The 26,531-nt window shown below is 38.1% G+C and overlaps 1 protein-coding gene across 6 annotated transcripts in view; it reads right to left on the reverse strand.

The window, feature by feature from the left end:
* Positions 1 to 26,531, reverse strand: part of RUNX1T1 (RUNX1 partner transcriptional co-repressor 1) — a 109,973-nt gene that overhangs the window by 5,441 nt on the left and 78,001 nt on the right. For all 6 annotated transcript variants that reach the window (XM_052703357.1, XM_052703356.1, XM_052703355.1 and 3 more), the window contains 5 exons: positions 23,637 to 23,887; positions 22,401 to 22,486; positions 21,618 to 21,819; positions 13,387 to 13,455; positions 7,330 to 7,520 (listed from right to left, as the gene is read on the reverse strand). In XM_052703357.1, the coding sequence (XP_052559317.1) occupies positions 7,330 to 7,520; positions 13,387 to 13,455; positions 21,618 to 21,819; positions 22,401 to 22,486; positions 23,637 to 23,887 (799 nt within the window). The remainder of the gene's footprint in view (positions 1 to 7,329; positions 7,521 to 13,386; positions 13,456 to 21,617; positions 21,820 to 22,400; positions 22,487 to 23,636; positions 23,888 to 26,531) is intronic.

The following is a 26,531-nucleotide window of genomic DNA, read 5'->3' on the forward strand; positions in this document are numbered from 1 at the left end:
CTCAAAAGTTGCATTGTACTTCTGAAATTTCATTTTGCCAACCTGATGTTTGCACTGTGATCAGTAAACACAGCGTGATTCTGCTCCAAACGTGTTTATGTACGAAATCTCCCCATGCAGACTTCTCCAAAAAGGCATTTTTCCTCATATAAAAGAAAGCTGAAGATAACCAGCACCTGTTCAGATGCAGGGGACCCTCCCTTGTGCAGATCTGATTGCAGCACTCAAGTGCATGTTATGTGAACATTAAACTTTTTTCTACTCAAGTATCTACTTAGTTAATAGAAGCCAGTTTCTGAGGCATCATCCTTTTTCCTTCCTTCTGAGAAAGGCATATCCACACAGACAGAACTATTCCCAGACTTGACTAGAACCATCAAACAGTATTTGGGTTTCATACCACAACATCTGTATTAATATTAGTCAGAAATCAATCATTTAAATTTTAACAGCATAGGCTCAACTTTCTTATTAAAATAGTCATCAGTTAACTTATCAGCCTGTACAGAACATTAAAAGTGATAAATAAGTGCCAGATTTTAATGAAGTGACAAAGCTCTAAGCTGCTTCTTTACATGATTACTTGATGTATCCTACATTGTCTAGTACGTGATTTTGTCCACTGAATATATTATTTATAATTTAACAGGTCATTATGTCTTTAACGTAATTGTGGGAATAAAAGCACATAAAACGCAAGAATTTCAAAATAAATTTTATAGCTCACATTTACACACACACACAAAAAAATGCATTTAAGAATTATGATGGTGTAAATGAAAATAGGGAGCTGGTACAACAGCATCTGGATTTGTCATGCAGAACTCCCAGTACTACCAAATCCTCACCACTGTGACCAGTGGATGTACCATTCTCTGTATAAGCAGCAGAAAATGGCTCTAGAGACAGAACTCAATAACTAAAGCTCTGGCAATGACGCTGTTCGCACTGCTGAAGGAGAGCTTCAGAGTTCATGCTCTACCAAATTAAAACCAGGCTCAAGATGCTGGCTACTGTTATGATGTGCTTCATGCACCGCTTCTCACATGTTCCTAAGTTAATCATCCAGACACTGTGGACAGAGCGTGAGCTCGCTGTGGGATTGACCATGCTCAAAGCATCTTTCCTTCTGGGAAGCTCAAGAGCTCAGTATAGGGCTAAGCAGGTATTCCTTTATCAGCCAAATGGAAGCTGAACTGCATGGACAATATCTCGGATAACATGGGACAACAATGTCAGGTTGATGACAAGGTGACAACTACCATACAGAAGGTATGGATACTATATGAAGATATGACTATGGACTGTATGACATCTTAAGACTCTTTAGCTCCAAGCACTGACAAACCTGGAGTACCATCTATGCTGGGATGATGCACTTCAAATACAGAAAATGAAATAAGGCAAATAAGATACAAAGAAAGGCTGTGAGAATTATCAGAGATTGAACACAAGCTATGAGGAAAGACCAAATGGACTCCAACAGAGATGATAGCCTGAGAGGTAAAGCAGCATCCAAACATCTCAGAGGCTACTGCAGTGAGACTGGCAATAACCATGAATTAACAGGAAAAATAATGAGATGTAACAGCTGTAGGAAGAACTGGAAAAAGATGTTATAGAAAATCTTTTTAAAGATTGGAATAAATTGCCTAGAGGCAACTGGAGAATCTCCATTGCTAAAACATAGGCAAAGAAGGTATATTGCAGGAATATCACAGCTAGATTTGATCATGCATTGGGAAACAGGGTAGGGGATCTCCCAAAGCCTCTCCTGGTCTGTTTTCTGTCTTCAGGGAGACACCTACTATACTGCACTTCCAGCTAGTGCTTTACAGAGTTCCAGATGTAATTAAAACTATGAGCAGGACTGGACTACAGTTTTATTCTGCATTGATTTTCCTGGGAAAGAGTGAGGTTATACAAAAGGCAAGATTCTCAGACTACATAATTCAATTTAACCTCACTACCTTGAAAATGCATTAATTCAGTGAAATTGGGTAAATTACAACAGATGGGAATCTCACTCAAAATCTATGCCACTGATCATATTTCATCCTCTTCTTTCAGCCAACAGGGAACATCAGTCATAGGTCAAAGCCTTATCTTAGGTCAGACTCTTAATTTTCATCCACTTAAGCTTCCATCTTTAAACAGCAGAATTTAGAAACTTCTGTACGCCATCATGAAAATTCTCAGAACAAAAGGTCTCCATTTCTGTGGTCTCCAATACCAGGACACACATTTCTCAATAACTTTGTCCATTCCATCACTTTCATTTTTGAAATATTTAATCACAATTGAGTGTTTGTTTTCCTCTGACACCTCCAGCTGAGACTTGGTGTGAGTTGGCTTGAAGAGGGAAAACAAAAAAAAAAAAAAAACAAAAAACAAATGGATCCTGACACGTCAAAGATACTACGAACTCTGAAAGGCCATAACACAGTATCAAACACTGTTATATCATCTCTGACAAACTTCCACAGTTTACCAGGATAGGAAGCATGGCTGGCTATGAAAAAAATGCATTTTTAACAAGTTTGTAATCATCACTTACTCCATGGCCCCATGCCAAAGAGAAAAAGAAAAAAAAAGATGACCACAACCACAATGGAGAAGATTTTGAAAATTCTGTCAAAGACCCATTAGAAGGAAAAAAATACATTGGTTCTTTGGAAATTCCCACAGTGCTTCTAAATGCAGTTCTCCTCAGAAAGATTCAAGTTGTTAAATGTTTCTCATAAAATTGCACCTATCAGAGAACATTCAAGGCCAAGCCACTGTTAACTCTGTGATGTATACCTGTGTTCATACAAACTAGCAGAGAGAGCTACATCCTGAATACAGAAGTGCAGAAAGTCACACAGAAGAGACATGCAAGCTGGCTGGCCAGGCTTAGTTTAGCAGCTTGGGGCTCTGCCAGAGCTCACATCACAAACTGTCTGATCCTGTGCTGAACACATGGCTCTGGTGCCTCTCTACCACTCACCACTGCAGAGGACAAAGTGCTGCTTTCTAGGAGTTGCCCAGCCAAAAGAAAATTAAACATTAGCTGACATGTACAAACTCAACACCAGCCTAACAAATTGGGTTCGCCTGCATCACAGCATCTGATGCTCGGAGTCAGGTTTGCTGGCACAGTCCTGGTCTCAATGGATTGGTCAGCAGAGATTGAGCCCAGATGCTTTCAAAATGTCAGGTAAGTGTGATGTTCACATACAACATAAGCTGCTGCAATATAAACAAGCCTTAACACTACACGTCTCGTAAAAGCAGTGTTGGACCAGTTACATACTGCTTTATCTGATCAGATGTCAGCATCTGCTTTCAGCAGAGAACCAAAACATTTGCGCTCCTTCACCATCCCCAGCCCCCACCCTGCTAAAAGTGAGGAAGAGCACTGACTGTCAGATCTTTCTGTGGCATTTTATACCAGAGCAGAAAGACAGATGTTTTAATTCCCCCCTCCTACAATCTGGGCAGACAGTCTCTTTGCTAAGCTGCTCACCCTTGCCATTAAAATTGATTTGCACAACAGTAGATTGCAGCCAAAGCAAGTACGGCAGTCATTAAAGAGTAGGCTGCTCACACATGTTTCTGTACTCAGCCAAGTCAACTCCTGATGAATGGGTCATCTTTTGTCAAGCAACTGTAAGGAACTGGTAAAGAAATAATTTGCGGTTCAGGAACAATCATGCTGACAGGTAGGCCTTCTCTTGTCGTTTTGCTTTCTGGCCGCAGCATGCTCTGCTCACTGGTCTTCAACCGATCTCGTTGTGATAACAGAAAATAATGACCATGTCCTTGTTGGTCACAAAAGCTTATGCTGAGAAAATCTTGGAAAATCTTGAAAAAGTAAATGTGCAGATACTGATGGCAATTAAATCAAATTGAACTCTAACACAAGCAAAGGACAATGATTCAGAAAGGAATTATTGGGTCAGAAGTGAAAACTTTACTATGTGACATGGCGATGCTCAGCACATTGCAGAACACTTCTTAAAATTCAAGATGCTCCCCAAAATTACACCTCTTCTTATTGGTCTTCTCACTGCCTTCAGTGACCTTTACTTAGCTCTGGTCTGCTCAACACATCAATGTCACTGTTCTCTTGCAGTCATGGAGGTCACTTTTTCAGGTTTCAAATATATACACACATACTTTTCTACGCAAGATCTCTAAAACTTCTTGCATGAGGACACTACGTATTACCTTAATATGGCAATCATTAAAAAAATGTAGTCTTAGTCCTAGAAATGGCTTCAGGTTGTAGAGAAGACAGCAAGAGAAATCATGCTACAAAGTCCTCAGAGCAAAGCAGCTCCAGGAAGCCTCAGCTAGATCCATGTTGCATTTTACGAAATAACAAATGAAGCTGTAAGGGAGAAATCTTGAGAACAGACAGGGAGTGGCTGTAGCAGATGAAATTTATATCAGAAACATTAGAAATGTGGAGCCAAATTCCTGCCTCCTTCCATAGTTTCCACAGCCAAAAGAACAAATTACACCCGTGGGAGAAATATGCTGTCAGGAGCTGCATGGAGGTTATGTAGCAGCCTATATCGAGCTCTCTTGTTGACTTTGCTGTAATATCCCAGGCAAGGATAAGAAATGAGGAGCAATGCTTTGTCTTCCTCTATGTTCAGTAGCTGCTGCTACAGCACCCTCATATCTGAAACCTGAGATAGCTCTTGAAATACATACTTACAATGTACTGCTGAAAGTTGTAAACAGTGTTGTAAATAGAAAACTTTATAGAGATTTCCAACCTAGACAAATGAGGAGGGATAGTCACAAAGAGATTGAAAGATAATGAACAGCAAAGCAAACGTGAAGTTTTACTCCTCAACCTCATTGAACACAAGGCCTCAACTCCAAAGGAACAATTCTCAAACACTGGCAGAATAACCTCCTGTCCTGAAAGATGAAGGAAAAGGCCAGTCCATTTTTAGATGTGTTATCCAAAAAAGGAGTTAGCCAAAGGTAATAGGTAGTTGTAGGAAGCAGTGTTCTAAGTGGGTGGAGTTTGGCATAACTGAAGGCTGAGAAGGAACAAATAAAAACTGACCAGGCACATCTAGCTATTAGCTGTCAAGTAAGTACCACTGCCACCTGCCTTAAAATTAACCAAACATCTGTAAACATGTACTGAGATCTATTAAAACTTGCATTTGGCATCTCAAAACAACCATACTGATGTGCTGCTCATGACCACAGCGGTGAAAGCTGCAGGACAAAGCCACCAACCTCACTTGAAATTGGTCCTAATTATGTAGATTGGTCTAGGTCCAGAAGGCTTCTGTCTTCCCTGAATATAAACAGTTACAGAACATTTGTAACCCTCTGAGCCACGTTTCATTAAAGTGAAATTATAAGAACTATTTGTCCCTTTCTAATTTCTACTTTCAAGAAGTAAGCAACTTCATAAGCAATTCTTGCTTATGTAAAGATGTCTGTTGTCACACAGCTTTCTCCAGAGGTACAACTGATCAGGAGCAAATCACAGCATACAAACTCTCCAGTCTGGGTGTCTACTTGTGGAAGAATGGGCTGTATGTACTGGCACATAAGGTCTTCATCTGTCTTGCCTACACTACATCAGTTCACTAAACAGATTTAATTTACAATTTTCTCTTTGTAATTCTCTTTGGAATTTTGGTTTTGATAATAGAAATCTCTTGTATGCATACACATGTAAAATGACAGGTCTTTAATGATGCTAAGTCAGACAAATGCCCCTTCAATGAACACAGAGTAGGAAAAATGTCCTTGAATATCTTAGACACAAAATGCCAATAAATTGAATTTATGTCTCATTTAATCTGCAATGGAACAGTTAGTGCTTTAAAGGGTACATACGCTTCTCCTGGTCCCTTTCTTCCTGACAAACTTTCAGATGCTGAAAATCAATTCCTTTTGTCTCCTCATTATTCATCTGCTACACATTAAGGAGAACTTTGGGCATTCAGTGATCCCACAATGGTCTTTCATCTCCAGAGAAGCCTGGTATGAATTAAAATCTTACGCTCTCACAAATTATGGATGCATACTGCAGCATGCCACTGGCTTATCTGCTCATGACTTCTGCCAGTTTTCTCAGCATGCTGCAGCTACCTCATCTGCATCTTTCAACTTAAGTGACTCTTCTACAGTGCTGTCCATGCAGTCCAGGAAAAGTGCTTTGACATGTCCTCACACAGTGGGTACTGCTATCTATTCTCCTTCCAACTGTAGCTTCACTACAGCCAAGAGCCTAGTACAAGAACAAGAAATAGTTAACAAAAGTAACATTCTTTGATTTGATGACTGCACAGAAGTAACATTTTACTGATGTAGTTTCTGTCACGTCTGTTTTTTAAGGGCAGTTTGAACTTAGGAAATTATTTATTGTCATCTGCAACAGACATAAAATTCTGCAACACTGGTAAAACACACCCTGGTCTTTCTTTTGCTCTCAGCTTCCTGCTATTGGTGCTGATGTTTGTCCACTTCTCAACTCTCTATATCCTGCAGTCAAATTAGCACAATTAAATTAAGGAAACACTTGTAAATACACATTCACATGCTGTCCTACAGGAACCATCATCCTTTGCAAATAGCTTCCGTAGCCACTGCCCTCCCCTGACAAGCTTTTAACCACCTTGCTCTACAACCACCTTGCTCTAATCTCTTAAATTAATTAATTAATTAATCTCTTAAATTACTGTTTCTTTACTATTTCAGTGTGAAACATTTTCCACCAAACCATCTTGTTATCTATTCCATATCAGCACTTTGAAGAGCTTTAAAGTAAAGGTAGTGAGAAGCTAAATTAGAGGAGAAAGGTGCGCAATATCTAACGCTAAATATCAGTTAAAAGGTGACACTGCAGCCCAAGTCCAGTAGCTATTTTGAGCAGATATTACCAAGAAAATTTGGGGTTCAGCATCTGCCTGTAATACATGTCCAAAGCAAATGAGCAAATAGTTCATAGCGGGAACTGAATCCTGGTACCACGTGAATTGTCTGTGCCAGCTGGATTACAGCTAGCTCAAATACACCTAAGGTTTGCAGCCACTTGTCATCCTGATTCCTGCTCCAGGTTACTGTACAGATCCTACTTTCCACTGGCATCACAATGGTTTGCAATTCTTCTCAAAGACATTAAAATACTTGAGAGAATGGAAGACAAAGACATGCTCTCTGCCTTTCCGTAGAGCAGCTGTTAGTAATTTTTCATCAGATGAGGCAAAGCAGGTTCAAGTCCTGACAAAAGCAACCTCCTAGCACGGGGCTGCTAGCTGGTGAAAGCATTTAGAGAGGTGGCCATCCAGCAAAGACCTTACTTACCTCGCTTGAATCCTCTTGCTGATTGATAACAGCTAGTGCATCCTCTGCAGCCTGGCGCTTGGCTTCGGCAACGGTGCGCTCCATCTTGGCTCTCTCGGAAGTGATCATGTCATGAGCCTTCCGCTCAGCCTCTGACACTGCCTTCTGCAACTCTGCCATTGCCTGACGTTTTACTTCATTGACAGCTTCCTCTGTAAATGAGGGAAGAAATCCTTGTCAACACAGGATCTTTAGTGCAGGGCTATGCACAACTAAATCATGAGATGCAACAGCTAATCTGCTGCATCGTGTCTTCGTGTTTAGCAGGGTGAAGGTGAACTTGGTTCCTTGCGACTCTTCAAGACTACCCAGATGCTTTATTTCTTTACCAACAAAGCTCTCACAAGCCTCTAAAATTCATGGTGGTTCTTGATAATTTTATTAACATATCATAAGGTTCAGACTTTCCAGGTCTCTGGGGCATTATTTCTGTAATCTTCTGGAACATTTTATTCAGAAAATTGAATCATAGAATCATAGAATGGCTTGGGTTGGAAGGGACCTCAAGGATGCAAGTTCCATCCCCTCTACCACAGGCAGGGCTGACCAGCCGATATTGCTTTTGCAGTACACCAGATCCAAGAATATGTTTGGCAAGAATTATTACAAAAGAAATAATAAGACATTTTCAGAATTGTATCACTTAGCTCTGAAAATTACTAGAGGATTAAATCATTAGCATTTTTTCTTTTTTCATTTACAGAATAAGTACATGAAACACCCAAGAGTTTATTACAAAATTTTAAATTCTTTGTTTAATATATTTTTCCCGGACACATACTTTTAAAAGCCAAAATTAAAATTTGTTTAATAACAATCTTTTGATCTACTGATCTCTTCTGTACACTTCTGCAGACCAACATTTGCACTGCAAAGATCATTTCCCAACGCTGCTGGGCCCTGAGTGCCCTAAAGCCAACATGACTCCAGCACACAATTAACCCTGAGCAGGGACAGACTGCTTCATTACATCCAAAGCTTCATGTTTTAGTAAAATAACTAAGTCACCATGAGCTGTTTCTTCAGTATCTACTAGTGTCATATCTTTTATTCCAGAAAACATGCATTGTCACAAATTAATTATTTGGATTTTGATGAAGGAAGAGTGCAAAGATTTTACTAATGAACAATCTTTTAATTGACAACTAAAACAAGTAATTCCTTTTTTTTTCTAATTAACTGCTCTAATTAACAAGGAAACCATCCTCCTCCTGAATTAGTTTATCTAATTTTCATCTTTATTCAAAGCAAAATGACAATGATTAATTGAAAATTTAATAAGCAGTAATTATTAACTTGGCAAACCTAGTACCAATTAACACTCTATTAAAACTAATTATGACATGTTTCATTCAAGTGTTTGCACTTAATTGTTTCATCCACTTAAAAACCACCTTAATTAAATGTTATGTTTAATTAAAAACATAGATTTCTAATAAAAATGTTTTACCGTAGATTAAAATTTAAGTACTGCAACTGTGTTATGGATTTGAGTTGAGGGCTGTATCACATGTATTTGGGTGCTCACACATGTACATACACCTAACTCTTACATACAGGCACTAAGTCAGTAGCTGTCCTGAGTTTTGATGCCTATACCTCTCTGAATTTGTTATTTCAAAAAAGCTGCAACACAAAGTCTCTATTTTCAACAATAACACAAAGTACAACTGCAAAAGAGACTTATTTTCAATCCACGCACCCGCTAAAGTTGCATTAATTAAAATGAAAGAAGCATTCTATTATTTGATGCCTGTATGGCAGTGAGATATGTGTCAGCTGATTTTTTGGGGTGGGGAAAGGGAGATTAAGAGATAAAACTTATGCCTCTATTTTTATGAGGCTGAAAATATGCCCTTATATTACCCTACCATAACTGTTGTTTAGGGGAAAGCCTCAGGAGAGATAAAAATCATATCCTTCAACCACACAGCCAAGGCTTAATTTACTTTGAATATTCAAGGTGAATTAAAATTCTATCTAAGTGGCAATACAGGACAATAATTTTTGCTTACGATCAAAGCTGCAGCTAGACTAATTGTCTATGCAAATCAGGCAATTTATATTTAAATTATGCATTCCTATTCTAGTCCCACAGGCATGCACAGATCAGCAAAGGGAATTGGTAGGACATTTGCAAGGTGCTTGAATATTTATTACCAACTGCAAACATTCACTGATTGTGAGAAGAGAAATATACACAGGCAAAAATACAGATGCAATTTTATTACCATTTTCATAAAAATGAGGCAACTTAAATACAGACGTTTTGCGTCTATGAACTGCAGTTATTAACAAAGCAAATTTCTTTGAGAAAATCTGTATTCTTGCTGGTATTTACTATGGAAGAGAAATTAGCTTTGTTAGGCATTATGCACTTTCAATATATGATGCAAGCTTAGTCTTATGCTGAGATGTTTGCAGTGCTTAGAAATGCTAGTTTGAACAACTGTTTTAAACTGGAAGCAGAGTACCCCAACATTTTACAAAGACTTCTAATGTTACAGTTTTAATCCTACCTAGCTACGTTTGTTCAGACCAGATATAGAAATAGAACCGAGTATTTTCACTTCTTTTGCAATGCTTTTGAGTGTATGGAGTATTTATGAGGCCATATCCCAAAGGAAAAGGAATTATACTTTATGCTAAAGTACAAACTACGGATTGGTATTTCCATTACTTTTGACAGCAGAATTCGTGCAATGAAATACCTGAAAGTGCAAGCAAAGAGTTACAGCCTTGTGCTTTTTGGTCACATCATCTCAATATAAACAGACAAAATTCCCCATCATCCATTTTCTCACATCTCCTTGAAAGTTTTCAGTACCTACAGATATCTCATAGGCATAGAACACAGGCTTCATAGCTTCAGAAAGGTCACTAGTGAGACTGACCCTTGACAATAGTCAGAGAGAAGACCAAGAATGAAAGCTTCACAGAATACTGCCACTTTTCCACAGAAAGGAAGAATGATTAGATTCTAACATCTGAAAATACAAATCAAAAAATTTTAAAATCAAACATCTAAAATGCATTTAAGTGCATCTTTCATTTTCTAGGTTGTGCTAAGCAGTCTTGGTATAATTTCTCTAGGTATCTTCAGAATGCAACTAAAATCTTTCAATGTGAATAACACTAACTTATGAAAGAAGCTCCAGGGAGCAGATAGCTTATGTGGAATAGACGTTACTCAACATGATCAGAGGTCCTAGATGTTGACTCAGGAGAAGCACTCAAGTCATCATTCACTGCTGTAACTACATGACTCACCAGTCAATTCCCAGCCATTTCTCTTGTATCATGGGCATACTATATCTACATCATGACAAAAGGGGAAGTGATGGACAGGACAGGGATGAGGTGCTGTGTCAACCATGACATCTGCATCATCTCCTTCTCTGGGTGAGCAGAGTAAAGAAGGTCACTGGGAGTTGGTATCAGAAATACCCTGAAAAATATTTATTGCCTTTGTATGAGAGAGTATGGTCACTCTGTGCCTGTTTGCTAATTCCAGCACTTCCCTGTGGACTGTGACTAGCAGTAGGTCCTTATGTGTGATGGTGAATGGCTGGAAGACAGTCTCCTTATCAGATCAAAGGCAGCTAAAACAGCAACCCACAAAGGTCTGGAAACACCTCAGTATCTGACAAAGAGAAACATTTCCAGAGGGCAAATCATCTAATCTATGATCTGACTGATCCTCTTCATATGCCTGCCTTACTCTTGACTACTAAGGGCACTGAGAACTTGTCTTGAACTCTTCATCTGAATAACTATTATTCAATGACATTAATCAGGACACTGACAATTTTCCACTGATGAAACTGAATTGGATTCACATGGTTTTAATTTACAAGGTGTTAGATACTACATACTTGCTCCAGCATCACAGAAGTACATGCTTCACTTAGTATATTTGATGAATCAGACTCTAAAAGTTTAAATTGAATCTGTTTTTCAATTATTTGCTGGTTTTTGAGGGTTGCTTATAAACTGTTTTTATGCCAAATTCTTTCAATTCAATGGACTCAGCTTCCCAATCAGACATTTGCACTTAACTCAGCTGTCTACACTTTGGTCTTTATTGTCATTTGAGACACCAAGATATCCACACTGAACTTGCAGCAATGACTCATGAGAGATTTGCAGACTTCTAGACTGGCAGTAGCAGCCATGCCAGGAAACTGCACAGCACCTCAAATGGCAATAGAGACTCAGCCCACAGACCTGAATTGTGCTTTTACTTCCTCGAACTGATTCTGAACCTCCAACTTCAAGCACAGCCTTTTGAAAATAAATGTCAGTGATTTAGTGAAAGCGGTATGCTTTCTGGTATGTTACTGATAGATGTATACATATATACACGTAGATGTATAAATATATAGATGTGTATATATATATATATATCAGGTCAGACTTTTATTCTCCAGTTCACAGACATACTTACTAAAGGGAATCTGACTGAACGCCACAACAGAAATAGGACCAAAGAAACTTTTAAAACTTTGTTTTGAAATAACTGATGATACAAATGTTCACAAGATGACACATCACAGCTCCTTTAAAATGCTATCTCTGGATAAACACAACATGAATGCACATCCAATTTTACATGTCAGGCCAAAAGCTTCCATTAAACTTCTATTGCTAGCTTATAAAGAAATTTCTTCTACGGTACTGCAACTAGAAGTCAAAAATAACCTGAAATGCTAAGTAACATTAAAACCCAGTTATTTCAAGAAAAACCAAATTCCTGAAATTCCAATGAATAATGCTTCTCTATGAGGATTCCTGGAACTGCGTATTTTTTTCTTATTTTTCAGCTACAATGTTAACATGAACATGGCAAAACAAACTATGAAAAATATTTGGGCCATAAAACAGCATTAAGTTACAAAGCTACATAATCCTTGGACAAAAGAAGAATTTGTAAATAGTTATTTTTCACAGAAACGGCAATGTTTCCAAAAGAACTAATTAACATACTGACAAATGTTAACTGTTAGTGATGAATCTGCATTATATTAACAACACAACCTCTTGTCTGATGTGACAATATGCCAGCAAAACATTCGTACATGTGTGTCCTGTATCGTGTCTAAAATACACCAAGCAATTAAAGGGTGTTTGATCAGAAAGCATTGGAACTGCTACGTATTTGCCATTTAATCATTAACTGCTGCGCAGAAGGTTTCAGTACATGGTTATAGAGGTGTTCAAAAGATATCTTTGTCACTCTGTGTGCGTGTGTAAGCATAAGTGAGAGTACATGCTCAACTACCTAGTTTTCGTCCAACTAACTCTTGGCCCCTCTGAAAACAAAGATGCTCTGATAGTGATGGTGAGAGAGTAAAGGCTTCTCTTTAGTAGCCTAGCAGGATCCTTGCCAGGAGACTCCTTGGCTCAGGCAGAATTTCTGAGTGTTTAAACAAATTCTTCACATCCACATCTGCCCATGTTGCTTTCAACTTCAAGGAAGACATGAATGTCCAGGTAACCACGGGGAGCATTTATGGAGACAATCTTGCTTGACTCCTTGAACACCTAGCAGGAGCGTGAGCCCAGGCTTCACTTAGGGCTAACTGTCACAAAATCTTACTAAAAGAACAGCCACACTACAGCTCCTTTGGGAATATACTCTGTAGGGAATTCTCACATTAAATAGGTGAGAACCCTAAAATTGGGGGGAGGGGGGAAGAGAGGAAATCACAAAAAAAAATTTTTTAATTTGTTGTCATGTTGAAACTTTAGCATATCAAGTTTTAGCCTGAAACCTTTATAATTCTCGAAAATAGGAGTCCATGATGGAAGCAGCAAAAGTTCCTTAACTACAGCAGCAGATGCTTCCATTATGAAGATTATTTCATGTTCTGATCGGTTCCAGTTTAAGATTATTAAATACAATTTCTTCTTGTTACTAGTAAGCCCTTTTTTTTTTTTTTTATTCCTCACATCAGTGTGTTAACAACTGCACACAGCTGCCAGAATATCAAGCTCTTGTTTTTAAACAGTTCTTACCAGCTTTCTTCCAGATCTCCTCTGGCACGTATCCAGATGCAGGCCTGTGAAGGAATTCCCGATGCGATTCTACAGGAGGAGAGAGGGGGAGGAGGGGGAAAAAGAAAGAGCATGGTAAGCAACACATGGGGATTGAACCAGACTCCAAGAAACACCTTTTCCCATTCCCTGTTGCTCAGGAAAAACTGTATGGAGTTTTTCTTTATGCAGAATAAGCAGGACACTGCGACAGTCACTCAGGAATGCCACACAGACTGGATTGATGTTTAGGGCTCCAATGTCTCATCGTAAGCCAAGCTGAGACTTGTTGGCTTTATTTTTATCCTGCAGTTTCAAGTCATCCCTGTATGACAGCTTTTAAAGCTGGCTTTGAGAGACTGACTGAGAGGTGACATGCTTCATCCTTTGTAATTACGCTTAGAAAAGAAAGAAGAAAGCGCAAGCAGCCTGTGCTTGGCACTTCTGGCTCTGCACACACAGGCCGGCTGCTGACGGCTAAGATAAAAAGCAAGATGTCAATCCCATCATCAATGAGTGATCTGCAGAGAAAGGAGGGGTGTTTCTGTATGCTCAGAGCTATGCTTTCCTGTCTCTGACCCATGTGGGGAACTGCAGCCGCACAAGTTTGAAAAACAGAGCCTTAAACTTTAGGTTAAGCTCCCACATGCATCCACCACGCAGCCTCACGGGAGCACAGAACTCACCCACGTATTTCCATCACATTTTGACAGTCCTTGCCCCCCTCCTCTCCTTCTTCCAAGGGTTTAACCTCTGCGCCTGAGCCTAAGAACTCTGAAATCAGCAAGATCCCGTCCACACTGACTTCAAAGCCACAGGATCAGACAAGGCAGAAAAAAACCCCCTCACTTTGACCTGAAATTCAGCACACAGATCCACAGCAGATGAAAGCTGCTCTTTTCAAATATGGTTTCAAATATAATTTTTAAAATGATCAACTGTATGTTGAAGTAACGCAGCAGAAATGTTTCTAAAAATATTTATATTTACAATGCACATTATTGCCTGCGTGATAGAACTCAATTGTCGCAATAAGTTTTTTTTACATCAGAAAGGTTTTGCATCTTTGAAGAGATTTCACTTGAAATTAAGCATCCTTTATAATGTCTGAGTTTGAATTGGGACAAAAATGCACACAATTCTTTTTAATTTTTACTGAGTATATTCATTTTAGTATATTAAATTCATTCTAAGATATCTTGTCAGAAATTAGTCCTTTGATGATAACGGTTAACCACTGGGTTTAGCAAATTGGGTTTTTTATCCCTTTATATAGACATGCAGTACTGTTTATATACAGTAGGCTACAGAAACTTGAAAAAACACATTTAGAAGCTGATGTTTGATCCTGCAGCTGGCTACCAGAGATGGGAGTGATGGGGCAGGTTCAGCAGGCAGGCAGCAGGGAATCCCGCTCCCTGCCTGCTGCTCCACAGACACAGTTTCCAGCACAGGAATCTGCAGACTCCAACAGGGCAGACTGCAGTTTCCCATCTGACAGGCAGCTGAGTGGATTTCCCCAGCTCTTCTGTTTTTCTCTAAAAATGAATTTTTATGGGCAGAATTTCACACCTCTCAAACACGAAACAATTGGAGGGGGGGGCACAGAGGGGGAGGGAGGGGGGGTGGTACTTAAAGTTGTGTGCAAGAATAGCTAACTATGTACGTTGGTTTAATTGACGTGGTAGAGGACGTCAGCCCCAATGCTGGAAATGTGCAAATAATTTGTATCAGTTGGCCCATGTGATACTTGAGACTACAAATACAATTGTGTACACTTCTCCTGTCCTTTGGAGGTGTTAAGGCTTATGGGAACAGTGCCAGTTCAGCCAGTGACAGAGTAGGCAGAAGAAAGCTCAGGAAAACTGAAGGTGAAAAAATGAAAACACTCTTATTTGCTTTCCTGCACTAAACACAAGACACGGCCAGAGTCCAAATGTGGCAGAACAAAAGGTTGTTGTGTTCGCATCATGTGTTTTGTGCTGAATTTTCCTTTCTGTGATTTAAGGTACTAACCATTGCGGGGGAATCACAGCCTTGATTCAAGCCCTCCACCACCACAGTATTAAAAATCATAGAATCACAGAATCGCTCAGGTTGGGAAAGATCTTAAAGATCATTAAGCCCAATCATGACCTAACCATGCTACCCTAACTCTAACAACCCTCTTCTAGATTGTGTCCCTGAGCAGCACATCCAAATAGTTTTTAAACACATCCAGGGATGGTGACTCAACCACCTCCATGGGGAGCCTATTGCAGTGCTTAACAACCCTTTCTGTAAAGAAGTTTTTCCCCACATCCAACCTAGACTTACCCTGGCAATGGAGAGATGTGGAGCTGATTTTTCAGTACACGTGACTTTCCAAAAATGGAATCCAATGACATAAATGACCAGATTGCCAGCTAATTGTTAAAATTTCCAAAACATAAACATCAATCAAGCTCTTATTCCAACCACAAATTATTTACATGAGGAATGAGATCCTCTGCAAGAAAAATTAAATCAAGAGCTTGTGAGAGACTTTCCCATCATTTGGAATGGCACACAAGAAAAGACAAGAAGCACTTATGAAGATAATAAAATACATATTTTCCAAGCAAGACAAATATTATTAACATGACTATTGTTTAGTCAGTGGTGATGAGTCCATGAAACAATTTTCTTCTGGGGGTAAAACTACAGGATGTGACCAGAGGATGTAAGTTTTATATATATATTTTTTTTTAAGCTGAGGTGTGCTTCAGATTAAGAAACACAGAACTTAGTAAAAAAACAAAACTTAACAGATTTAGAAGTCTAGCAAATTCCAAACAAAAGCACCACAATCAAGCACAGTCACAAAAAAGCCCAGCAAGGAACATAAAAAGTACATATAAATAAGCATAGCCAGTACTCGCCTACTAAGAATTTAAATGAATTAAAATAAGAGACCTTGAAATTTAAAGTGATTTTGGAACTTTTTTTTTTTTTTTAATAATTTTAATGTCAAATATATCCTTCAGGAAAAAACGTTGCTGAACTGGCACATAAGAAAAAAGATGAAGATACAAAATTTTCTCTCCATTTTAGCCCTCAAACACTACTGCACAGTAGGCAAGGATATATTTTGTAAAATGTTTTTAGTGTATTCTGGATTTTTTAAAAGAAAAAGGAAAACATTCACACACATGCACAAATCCTACAGTCAAGTATGGTGCCAGATTCCATTCCAACTACGGTGCATTAATTCTAACAGCGTTATGCCCACATGAATCATCAACTGTGAAGTGACTGACCGTGTTTCTGGTGTTCAACCAGTAGGAATTACTTATAGGCTACTTATTTTTGGTGGTTTTAGGATAAAGGTAATTGGTACTAGAAGTAGTGAAAGAGGGAAATGAGAAAAGTATTAAGAGCACAAATAAAAATGGGTCTGGGAAGCAAAGCAGAAGAAAAGCTAGAACCAAAAAAAGGAGATGAACTTTCACATTATAAGAACCAAACCTGGGAAAATAGAATAGAAATACTTAAAAGTAAATTGTGTTCAAAAAAATCTAATCCATGTTTGGAAAGATGGAATAGAGATGAGTTGAAAATATAAAATAATGGAAGTTTTTGTCACTAGATAATGACATCCAAGTTTATAATCACAAAACAGTAAGAAACGGAGATGAACAGCTGATCATTTGAGGACCTTTTAAGTCAGAAACACAGACTGATTAACATATGAAAAATACAGAGATTTATTTGTATTTATACATATTATATGTGCAAGTTTTGCTTCATTCTACCCTACAATAAATATAACACAACTGGTGAGACACTGGTAACAAAGAAAAAACCCCTCAGAGAAATAAATATTAAACATTCACCACCCTTTCTTTTTAAGCATCAGGCTCAGAAGTTGAAGTATAAATCTGAAGAAGTGTAATACTAAGTGAAATAACTTTGCTAACTTTGATGAAGGACATGAGTTTCAACTATTTGTGTACATCTTTCCTCCTCTGCCCTCTAATATGTTTTTTTGTGGCTACTGTAACACTCCTTGAATACTCATGAAATCACATTAAAAATATAGTTGTGCTCTCATTTTAAAGGACTAAGAAAAGTAGTGCATTGCTGTATCATCTCCTCCGCTATCCTCAACCAAGATGCAATTTCCAGCAACTAGCAGCAGTAGATACTTTCCTCTTCCATGTCACTTGTGAGTTGTTTTGCAGAGCACAACAGTGACAAGTGTAGTATAAAGAACAGATAAAAGTTACCCAAAGCAGTCAGAACTGAACACTGAAAATACAAATGCCGCTGGTTTCTGTGGTCGCAGCCCTACATTGCAGCCTGCAATTCATGCTCCCACAATCCAGCCCAAACCTCCTGTGCAGCTTGTGGATTAAGAGTAATATTTAATAACATCAGTGACCAGTATTACAGAGGCTTTATATTCTAGAATTACAAATCATAAATTTTACTGTGATACTGACAGCATCTCTGTTAGCTCATGTTGAGAATGTGACACGTATTGCAGCAATGCTGATTATCTGCAAAGGGCAAAGGAAAAGATTTTGTAACTGTGGCACAAACAGACAAATATCAGCAGGAATGCCCTAGTTAACACTGGAAGTACTAGGGTAAGCAACATTTGATACAACATAAACAAACTCTGGAAGGATTAACTATTAAAAGTGTATTAAGAAATGGCTAACCTATCTATTTTTGACAAATTCATATACTTCTGAGAATTGTAGCTTCCTGGGGGCAAATCTTGCACATATTGGCACTCTTAAGTCAGAGATTTCAAACAAAACGAAAGAAATTGTAAGATTACCATTCCAATAAATTCACCAAATATCAACTCTGCTACAAACCTTGTGATGTGTGCCTATACCACTTATCTAGAGCTACAGCTGCACTCAGTAAAGTTACAGATCTTGTTCATAACCCACGATGTTGAAGAACACTCATCTTTAATTTATCCTACTGTGTGTATTTCAGTATACATTCTCTGATATGTGTAATTATTCACTATTAGGACTAAAGTGATTCAGTCCTCTTGCAGTATGCAGTACTGAAATGCTTCAGCAGAAATGGAAGAGTCAGATGATGTATTATTTACTTCATGGACCATCACAGTTCATCAAGTGAATATATATAAAGTATGAGTCATTTTTAGACTTTCATAAACATGTATTATTCAGACCAAAATGAATGGACCTATTTTACCTTCAGTATGCTATCAGAGAATAATGGCATCTTGTAACCTGTTGTAAGTGGCTAATGCATGTATGGGATTCCATTGCACTAAAACTGATAATAAAATATATCATTTGACTTTTTAATTAAAAATATCAACAGGAAAATGCTCATCAGATACCGTGAACCATCAAGCTCAGAATGATTTACAGAGATGTCAAATTAAAAGAAGCATAAAATACACCTTGCAGGAATGGTCTACTGGTTCAAAATGACCAGAATTTTCTTCACGTTCCTTTGGATGCAACCAGCAATTCTAAATTTCAGTTTGGAGTATTTCAGGAAGTGCTATCAATGAAGACCACGACATAATGCTTATGACTTATCACTCCAAATGATGCTATTTTGATCATACACAGAAAGAAACAAAGACATGGATACTGTAGCCATATGGCCCTCCGCCCCCCCTCTCCCCTCACCCCTTGCTAGTAGAGATGACAAGATGGATTTAAAGGGTGGATTACTTCATTTAAAAGTAAGTACAGGAGAGAAACACTGACATTTACAATCCGTGCAGCAAATAGCTATATTTATATGTTGTGGCACTTTAATTAAAATATTGGAGAAATTTTTCAATCCCTCCCTCTTCGCTTCAAAGCTAAAATAAAATTCCCTAAGCAGAAGAGCATCAAAACTCACAGGCACTGCTTCAATTTTATTATCCTTCTGAATGTTCACAGTTTTCATTTAGTTAACCAGATTACTTGAGAAAATTATTAAACTTCCATAGTCTCTGTGCACTCTTGTGCTTTATATTCCAGCTATAAAAGCCCTTCTTATCAATACTTAGGACTGATGTGAATACTACAGTACTGAAGTGATCAAAGTTACATGTCCACAAGTCCAGGGGAGCAGTTTTTAAAGCAAAATAACTGAAATGTGGCACATTGAAATTGGAATGGACTGACTCCAACCAGTTAAATTATATCCACAGTGCTGCAGAGATGTCATCGACTCTTTCTAAGCAAACAGACTTTTTTCCAAAAACAGGTTTTTTTCCAACCAAACATAACAATAAAATAGGGATCTGACTGTACTTCTTACCATCATTTTATCTTTTGCGAGTATGGTTGTTATGGCTATCTTTCTTGGACTGCAGATCTCTGAAATTCTGGTGAATGTCCCGAGTTTCAATTTATTGGTGGGAATTATAATAAAAATGCAGTTTCCTTCCACTTCTTTTACATACAAATTATACAAATTATACTTAGAAGCTCTCTTTGCACTCTAGCTTTACTAGGGATGGCTGCCACTGCCTTTCATCCAGGGGTTTCCTCGAATGCTTTTCCTGAATCTGGAGATGTGACTAGCATTTCAGATGTCATATTTATGAGCCTTTCTTTACATTACATTTAACGCTATTCGTACAAGCCATTACCTGAACACTTCTTTCTGAGAAGGGCTTCTCTAGGGACTAAGCTTATTAGTGAAGTTGGGAACAGCATTTCCATAACCTCTCCTTTCACTAAATGAAGCTAATTTATAGAGCTATTGTCTCAGATCATTTGACAGACACAAAAAAATGGTGTGTTTGTTATCAAGAGGCAATAAATATTACAGTAAGAATCCAGAGATTTACAAAAAGGATAATGGAGAAGGCATTAGATTTGGTTTTCTGCTTCTCTATTTACAATTAAGTTACAGATTTCATAAATTATTTTTCAGGGCAAAGGCAAAAAAACAGATTTAAATGAAATACACTTGTGAAACAGCATACATGTACGATTCTGCTAATGACAATGATTTACAATGATTTTAAGTAGATAGCATTTGATATGCATATTTTTAAAAAGATAAATATTACTAAAACAATCATAGTTTGCTGTCCTCTTTTAAATAACAGAGAACAATAAAAAGTATTCACCAAGATGGGACTCTTTATTTCACTTGTCATAAAAGTGAAGGGATGAGGCAAACGCCAACCAACATATTAATAAAATACAGAAAGCCCACAGAATAAAATCTTCTGTTTACACAGTCATCCTAGAATTATTTTTGGAGGTACTTTGTGTGTGTGAATGTGTCAGCATGGGGTGGACATCCATCTGCTTAGTCTGCTTCTTGCAGTTAAGCACTGAGTTCTGCTGGGCTCAAAGCGTGCAGTACACCACCTAGCTCAGACAGCTCTGCACAGAATGCAGCAGTGAACACAAATACATGTGCACGGTTGTGGGCATCACAGATGTTGCTACTTCTTTCTTACATGGAAACCAAGTACAGCCAAGAAATGTCCTTATCTTTATATATTTCTTCATTTCATTGCATCATATAATGGCTTGTGTTGGAAGGGACCTTAAAGGTCATCTGGTTTCAACCTTCCTGCTATAGGCAGGCTTTCTGAAAGGTCCACCCCAACTAGCCTTAAACACCTCCAAGGATGGGGCATACGCAGCTTCTCCGGGTAGCCTGTGCCAGTGCCTCGCTGCCTTCTGAGCCAAGACTTTCCTCCCAGCTTCTAAACTACATCTTCTTTCTTTTAGTTTAAATCCATTCCCCCTGTCATTACACTCCCTTACAGTGAGTCCCATTTCCTTAGAAAAGGAAAATTCCAAGTTAACTCATTTGACCTCAGAATGGTAAAGCCCTTCACTTTAGAGTGCTAACAATCCAGAAGCACCTATAGATTTCCTTAATCAAGTAGATAAGGGGGGGAGAGAAAGTCAGGGTTGGTGCAGTTCTCATTGCTGTGCCAGCCCTGCACGAAGGCTGTCCCTCTGCCCCACCACCCTCAGACATTTCTGAAAGAAACGCAAATTATCAGGAATCACCACCAAACCCAAACCATATCACCCATAAATGAGGTTATTTGGGCATAGTATTATACATCAATATAATACATAGTTATAGTTAATTTAGTATTCACCAGAGACGAATACTGTATCCCTACTAGGAAAGAATCAGGTGAGCAAATGCAAACACCATCTAGCATTTAGCTGAGCGGAAACAAGACCAGAAAACAATATTTAATGAGGATACTGTACCTAATGTAACTGGATCTGGATTCACTGGACTCTGCTGTCTGGAATGACTGCTGCTGCTGTTACCACCTTTTTTTAAATCTTCTGCATCACTGTACCGCCGTATCCAGTAATTCAGCTCCTCACGGTCTGCTTCTTGACATCGCCGAAGTACAGTGAGAGATCGCCTAGTTTTTTCCACCATGTCCATTATACAGTTTAACAGCTAGCCACAGCAGAGAAATAAAAAAGAATATTTTATTCATAAATTGACAGTACAATAAATGTTTATATGCTCAGTGCTTGGGCTTTACGAATGAAGGTGTCTCTCTCTGTTTTTCTAAACACACCTGAAAAAATCCAGTCTTAAGAATAATGATTCCTTCTTTAACTCGTTATCTTAAACTGTAAAGATATAGATTCTTGGAAGAAAGGGAAAAGAAGTAAACTGAAAGGACTGTAGTACCATTATCAGTATCACACAGCACCACAAAGGCCTGGTGACATGACCCAGAATTGATGTTTACAAATGTTCTCAAGAGCTAACAATCTCCAATTAACCAGTTCTAAAACTGACGGCCATGTGTCTCATACTCAGTGCCTACACAGCAGAGTCCTTTCCCCATTTGGTAGTCTGTAATAACTAGGATACTCCAATTTGTATACATATTTGAACAGCAGGCCTAATATGAGCTAGCTAATAGGGAACATCAAGCCCCCAGCTTTAATCAACAGTATTTTCCAAACAAATGCCTGTTTTAGAGAGCTCCTTTTAGACAATTACACATAAGCGTATTTAGCCCTTACATGGTCAAGGTGTTTCCACTCTTCTGCCCATTCTCTGTCTGTTAGTCTGTGATCAATCATTTCTTCTTGACGTGTGCCATGCAACCCTGCCAAAAAGGAGCAAATCATGTTTACAGTGTTGGAAGTCCTCTAGGGGAAAAGAAAAAAAGAAAGAAGAGCCCACTGAATATATGTGTCTATCTACATATCATATATCAGCTGGTCTATTAGAGGAATACCACCACAAAAATAAACAGATACTTAAAAACTACATTAAAAGCTGTCATTGGATTTTTCCTCACATTAGATGCTACTGTTTTACTCAATATACTGTCTTCAATTCTGCAAGTTCTGCAGGCTGTAAGATAACCTCTCAAATAAAGCTATAACTCTTTCTGAAATATACAGTAATATAATGCAATATATCATTTTTCATTTGCACTTCTTGAGGAAGTCAGAAAGGCACTTATTTCGGAACTGTATCAAATATTAGCTGTACTTCAAAAGTTGAAAAAATATTAGTGTAAACTTAAAAGTTATTTCACTAAATGCAGTAATTGCTACCATATCAACAGAGCATCATTAAGGGTTCATCCCTTCACAGATGTTTTAAACAACTTGTGGTTAAAATGCAGCACATAAAACACAGCAGCTGACAACATGGTAGAACCACGTCAGTATTTATTATCAACACTCAGAGGAACTGACACTTGCTTCTTGTTTAGCCTCCTCTATACAGATGCTGAATATTTGTAAACGTTCCTCTTTTACTGAAGATTTGTTTAAAAGAAGCCAAGAACAGTATGTGCAGATGTGAAGCAAGCTAGGCAAATCCAAGAGCATCAGCCATCCCTGTAACCCAATGCATGCTGCAGCAAGTCCTGCATAGGGTGTGGTGCTTCTGCAGACACATCTTCTGCAGACATCCCCACATTGCAGTGCACTGAAAGCAAGCTATACCAATTTGTTTTACTGTCCCAAATGAGATATCAGAAGAAATTTAAGATGATCCACCTATCCTTGCTTGGCAGACACCTGAGCATCTACGTTAACTATGCAGCTGTAAGAGCAAGGGTTCCTCCTTCTAATGCTCTTGCATTAGAGTGTACTAAATGCACAATTCAGTCCATTTTTAAAAATACAAATCTGCAGTAAAACCAGGAAAAGTAGCCAGATGGACAAACAGCAAAAAAGGCTACATCTTACAAAGGAAAAAGAAACCTCAAAAAAGCAATGCAGAAAATCAACATGCCTTACCCATAGGTCTGTTTCTGTCCCTGAGGTCCCTGTGGTTGGGGTGTCTGTATGAGTCCCTGTAGTGGTGGGCAATGGCCATATCATCCAAACGATAATGCTGAGGTGGAGGTGGGGTGGGATGAGGCAGACCATTGGGCTGATAAGATAAGCCATTATTTGGACTGTACCGCTGGCCTGGGCTAATAGTGCAGGGCCGCTTGCTTGGATGCTCTGAGTGCAAAGGCTCTCTGTCAAAGCCGTTTTCTTTGGTTCTGAAAAATAAAAGAAAGGAACCTTAATTCACTTTGTGAACAGAACTGTTCAGGTACACTCATGCCCACCTACACAGGGAGCTTTAGGATCACTGCTCCGAATAAGGGGTGCAAAATATTTTGTAAGACTGCTTTATTCAAAACATACAATGGACGCTATTCATCTAGTCTAACTGCCCCCACAGATTCCAGAAATACTTGCAGTCAACCCTTCCAATGCGACAGCTTTAAGAGCTGGGCCAGAGAGGATATTGTTCACCCAAATCACCTGATGACCTGATGGTTACTCATGTAACTGCAGAACTGAAGCAGTCAACCGATACATGAATCCAGAGGCCAAGCAAGGATCACAATATATTTTTAATGACTCTTGGCATGATGGAATCTGTTTGCAATAACTTTCAATAGGTATTGATGTTTTTGACATCTCTCGAAGACAATTTTTAAAATTTAGTTGTCTTTTTTGCATGTATCTACTCAAACTCAACATTCAGATTTTTCAATTGTAATGTTACTGTGCAAGCAAAATATGGGTTCTTTTGTACGTATAAGCCAAACTATTTATTTGTGAAAGTATCCTATGCTAATGAAGTCCCCAACAAAGATGGGGAAAGAAATCAGAAACTGTAAATTAACTTCACTGACATGCTCAAATAGCTCAGTGTAGGAAAAGCAAATCAGAAAACTGTGGCAAGGAGGAAAACAATCAAAGAAAATCCAAGTTTGATTTTCTATGCAATAGTGGATGGCAACACTACTATTGTACTATTATTGTACAAATGTCTGTAGTTGCTCCTTACTCTACAGGCATTTCTGTGTCTTTTTTTAGGAATGCTCTATATTTAATTAACTGTAATTCACTGCTCTATGTAAAAACATCAAAAAAACAAAACAAAACAAAACAAAACACCAGCATATTGATAATGCTTCATTGGAGAAAATTCTTATTTTGCTTGTGTTCCAAAAGATCTTGACATCATCTTGCTAACCCTTTATATTAATAAAATTAAACTCCTGATAATTACAAATGGCTTATAAGAAGCACAGCTCTAGGTGCTGTGAGTATCTTTCTCCTTATTGAGGAGCACTAGAGCTTCTTCAAACAAAAAGATTTTGTTAACAGTTATTGAAGCCGGCCCTTATGCTCAGGTACCTTCCACGTGAATTCACTGTTAAGAGATGTGAGGGTTCAGCCATCACATCATCACTTTGAAAAGGCTCAAAACAATCATAATAATTCCATTTTCTTCTCAGTCAAAATTAGAGATATTCTAACATTCTGGGTTTCTTTTTTCTTAAAAATATCCTACATTTACTTTGTAGGCAGCTGTCATAAATGTAGAACCATTACATGACATGCTCACGTGCCATACAATCTTTTCTAGCAGTCACAGAGGATGACTAATTAGCAAAAAGCCTTTTCCAGTTAATGTATTTAAAATCGTGTTATTTATATCCACGCATTCATTCACCAAAATAAAAACTCATATTGGTCCAAGTTCCTTTGCTTTACTATAGTAGCATGTAAACTTCAGAAGTTGTAAACAAAATATAGTGAACACTTTGTTCATGACATGTCATGAACAAATTACTAAAATGTGTTGTCTCCTCAGGTGTCAGTTTTTCTCTCTTGCAGTGACTGATGGTTCCCAGTGTTATTACAGAAACAGATTGATCTTTTTAATGAGCTAGTTTAATAGACTCCAAAATCTCACCGTGGCTGCTCATCCGTGTCAGACCATATGCACCAAGAAAACATTCAGTAAAACACGAAGCTCTGCTGTCAGATTGCTCTATAAAACCTCACATAGAGTAGCTTTGGATAGGCAGATAAATAACTAGAACTAGAAAATGCATATGCCAAAAAGACTCTGAAATTATAAGCAGTGAGAATTACTGAAGATATATTTTCCTTAACAAAAAATGAAGAGGTGCATGTATTTATCTGCAATACACTCATTCTACCTTCTTCACTTAATCCCTTACTGAATTTTTATGTCTGTTGGAGTCAACACTATGCAGCTATCTGTGCCCGAAAGAATAATGTAAATACAGAAGGATATGTGCGCATATTTTCTCATATACATGTGTGTGTATAATCTATATATATCATTATCTAATATACACACACATCTAAATATGATATACATGATAAATGGTAATGCATGATGATATATAATGGGATGTATATCCCATTTCCCATGGGAAGTGAAAAAATAACACATTTACTCTAGCGACAGATACATCTCCAAACAAAATTGTTCCAACCACACTTAGTTCTCCTTGAAAGATGTTGCCTTTCAGGCACTTTTTGCCACATATTTAACAACAGGGTCATAGAAATCCCTCCTCTAAAAAGACGCCTATTATCTTCCACTGTATATTTATTAGTATATTTCTAATCTACTTAGACATCTCAACAAAAGATCTATGTTTCCCCCTGCTGCTCTGTAAACAATTAAAATAATGTATATCTTGGTAAGTATCAAGCTAGACAAGCTAGACAAGTATTTGGTTTCTATACTTGGTCTGGGCATGCTCTAACTCTAAGGACAGTTTTTTTGTGGTTTATTTAAGCATGTATATTATATATATGTGTGTGTGTGTGTATATATATCTGTATATATATACACACACATTTATA

This window comes from Tympanuchus pallidicinctus, unplaced genomic scaffold, assembly GCF_026119805.1.
Source record: "Tympanuchus pallidicinctus isolate F22 unplaced genomic scaffold, pur_lepc_1.0 scaffold5, whole genome shotgun sequence".
In the NCBI taxonomy this organism is placed as follows: domain Eukaryota; kingdom Metazoa; phylum Chordata; class Aves; order Galliformes; family Phasianidae; genus Tympanuchus; species Tympanuchus pallidicinctus.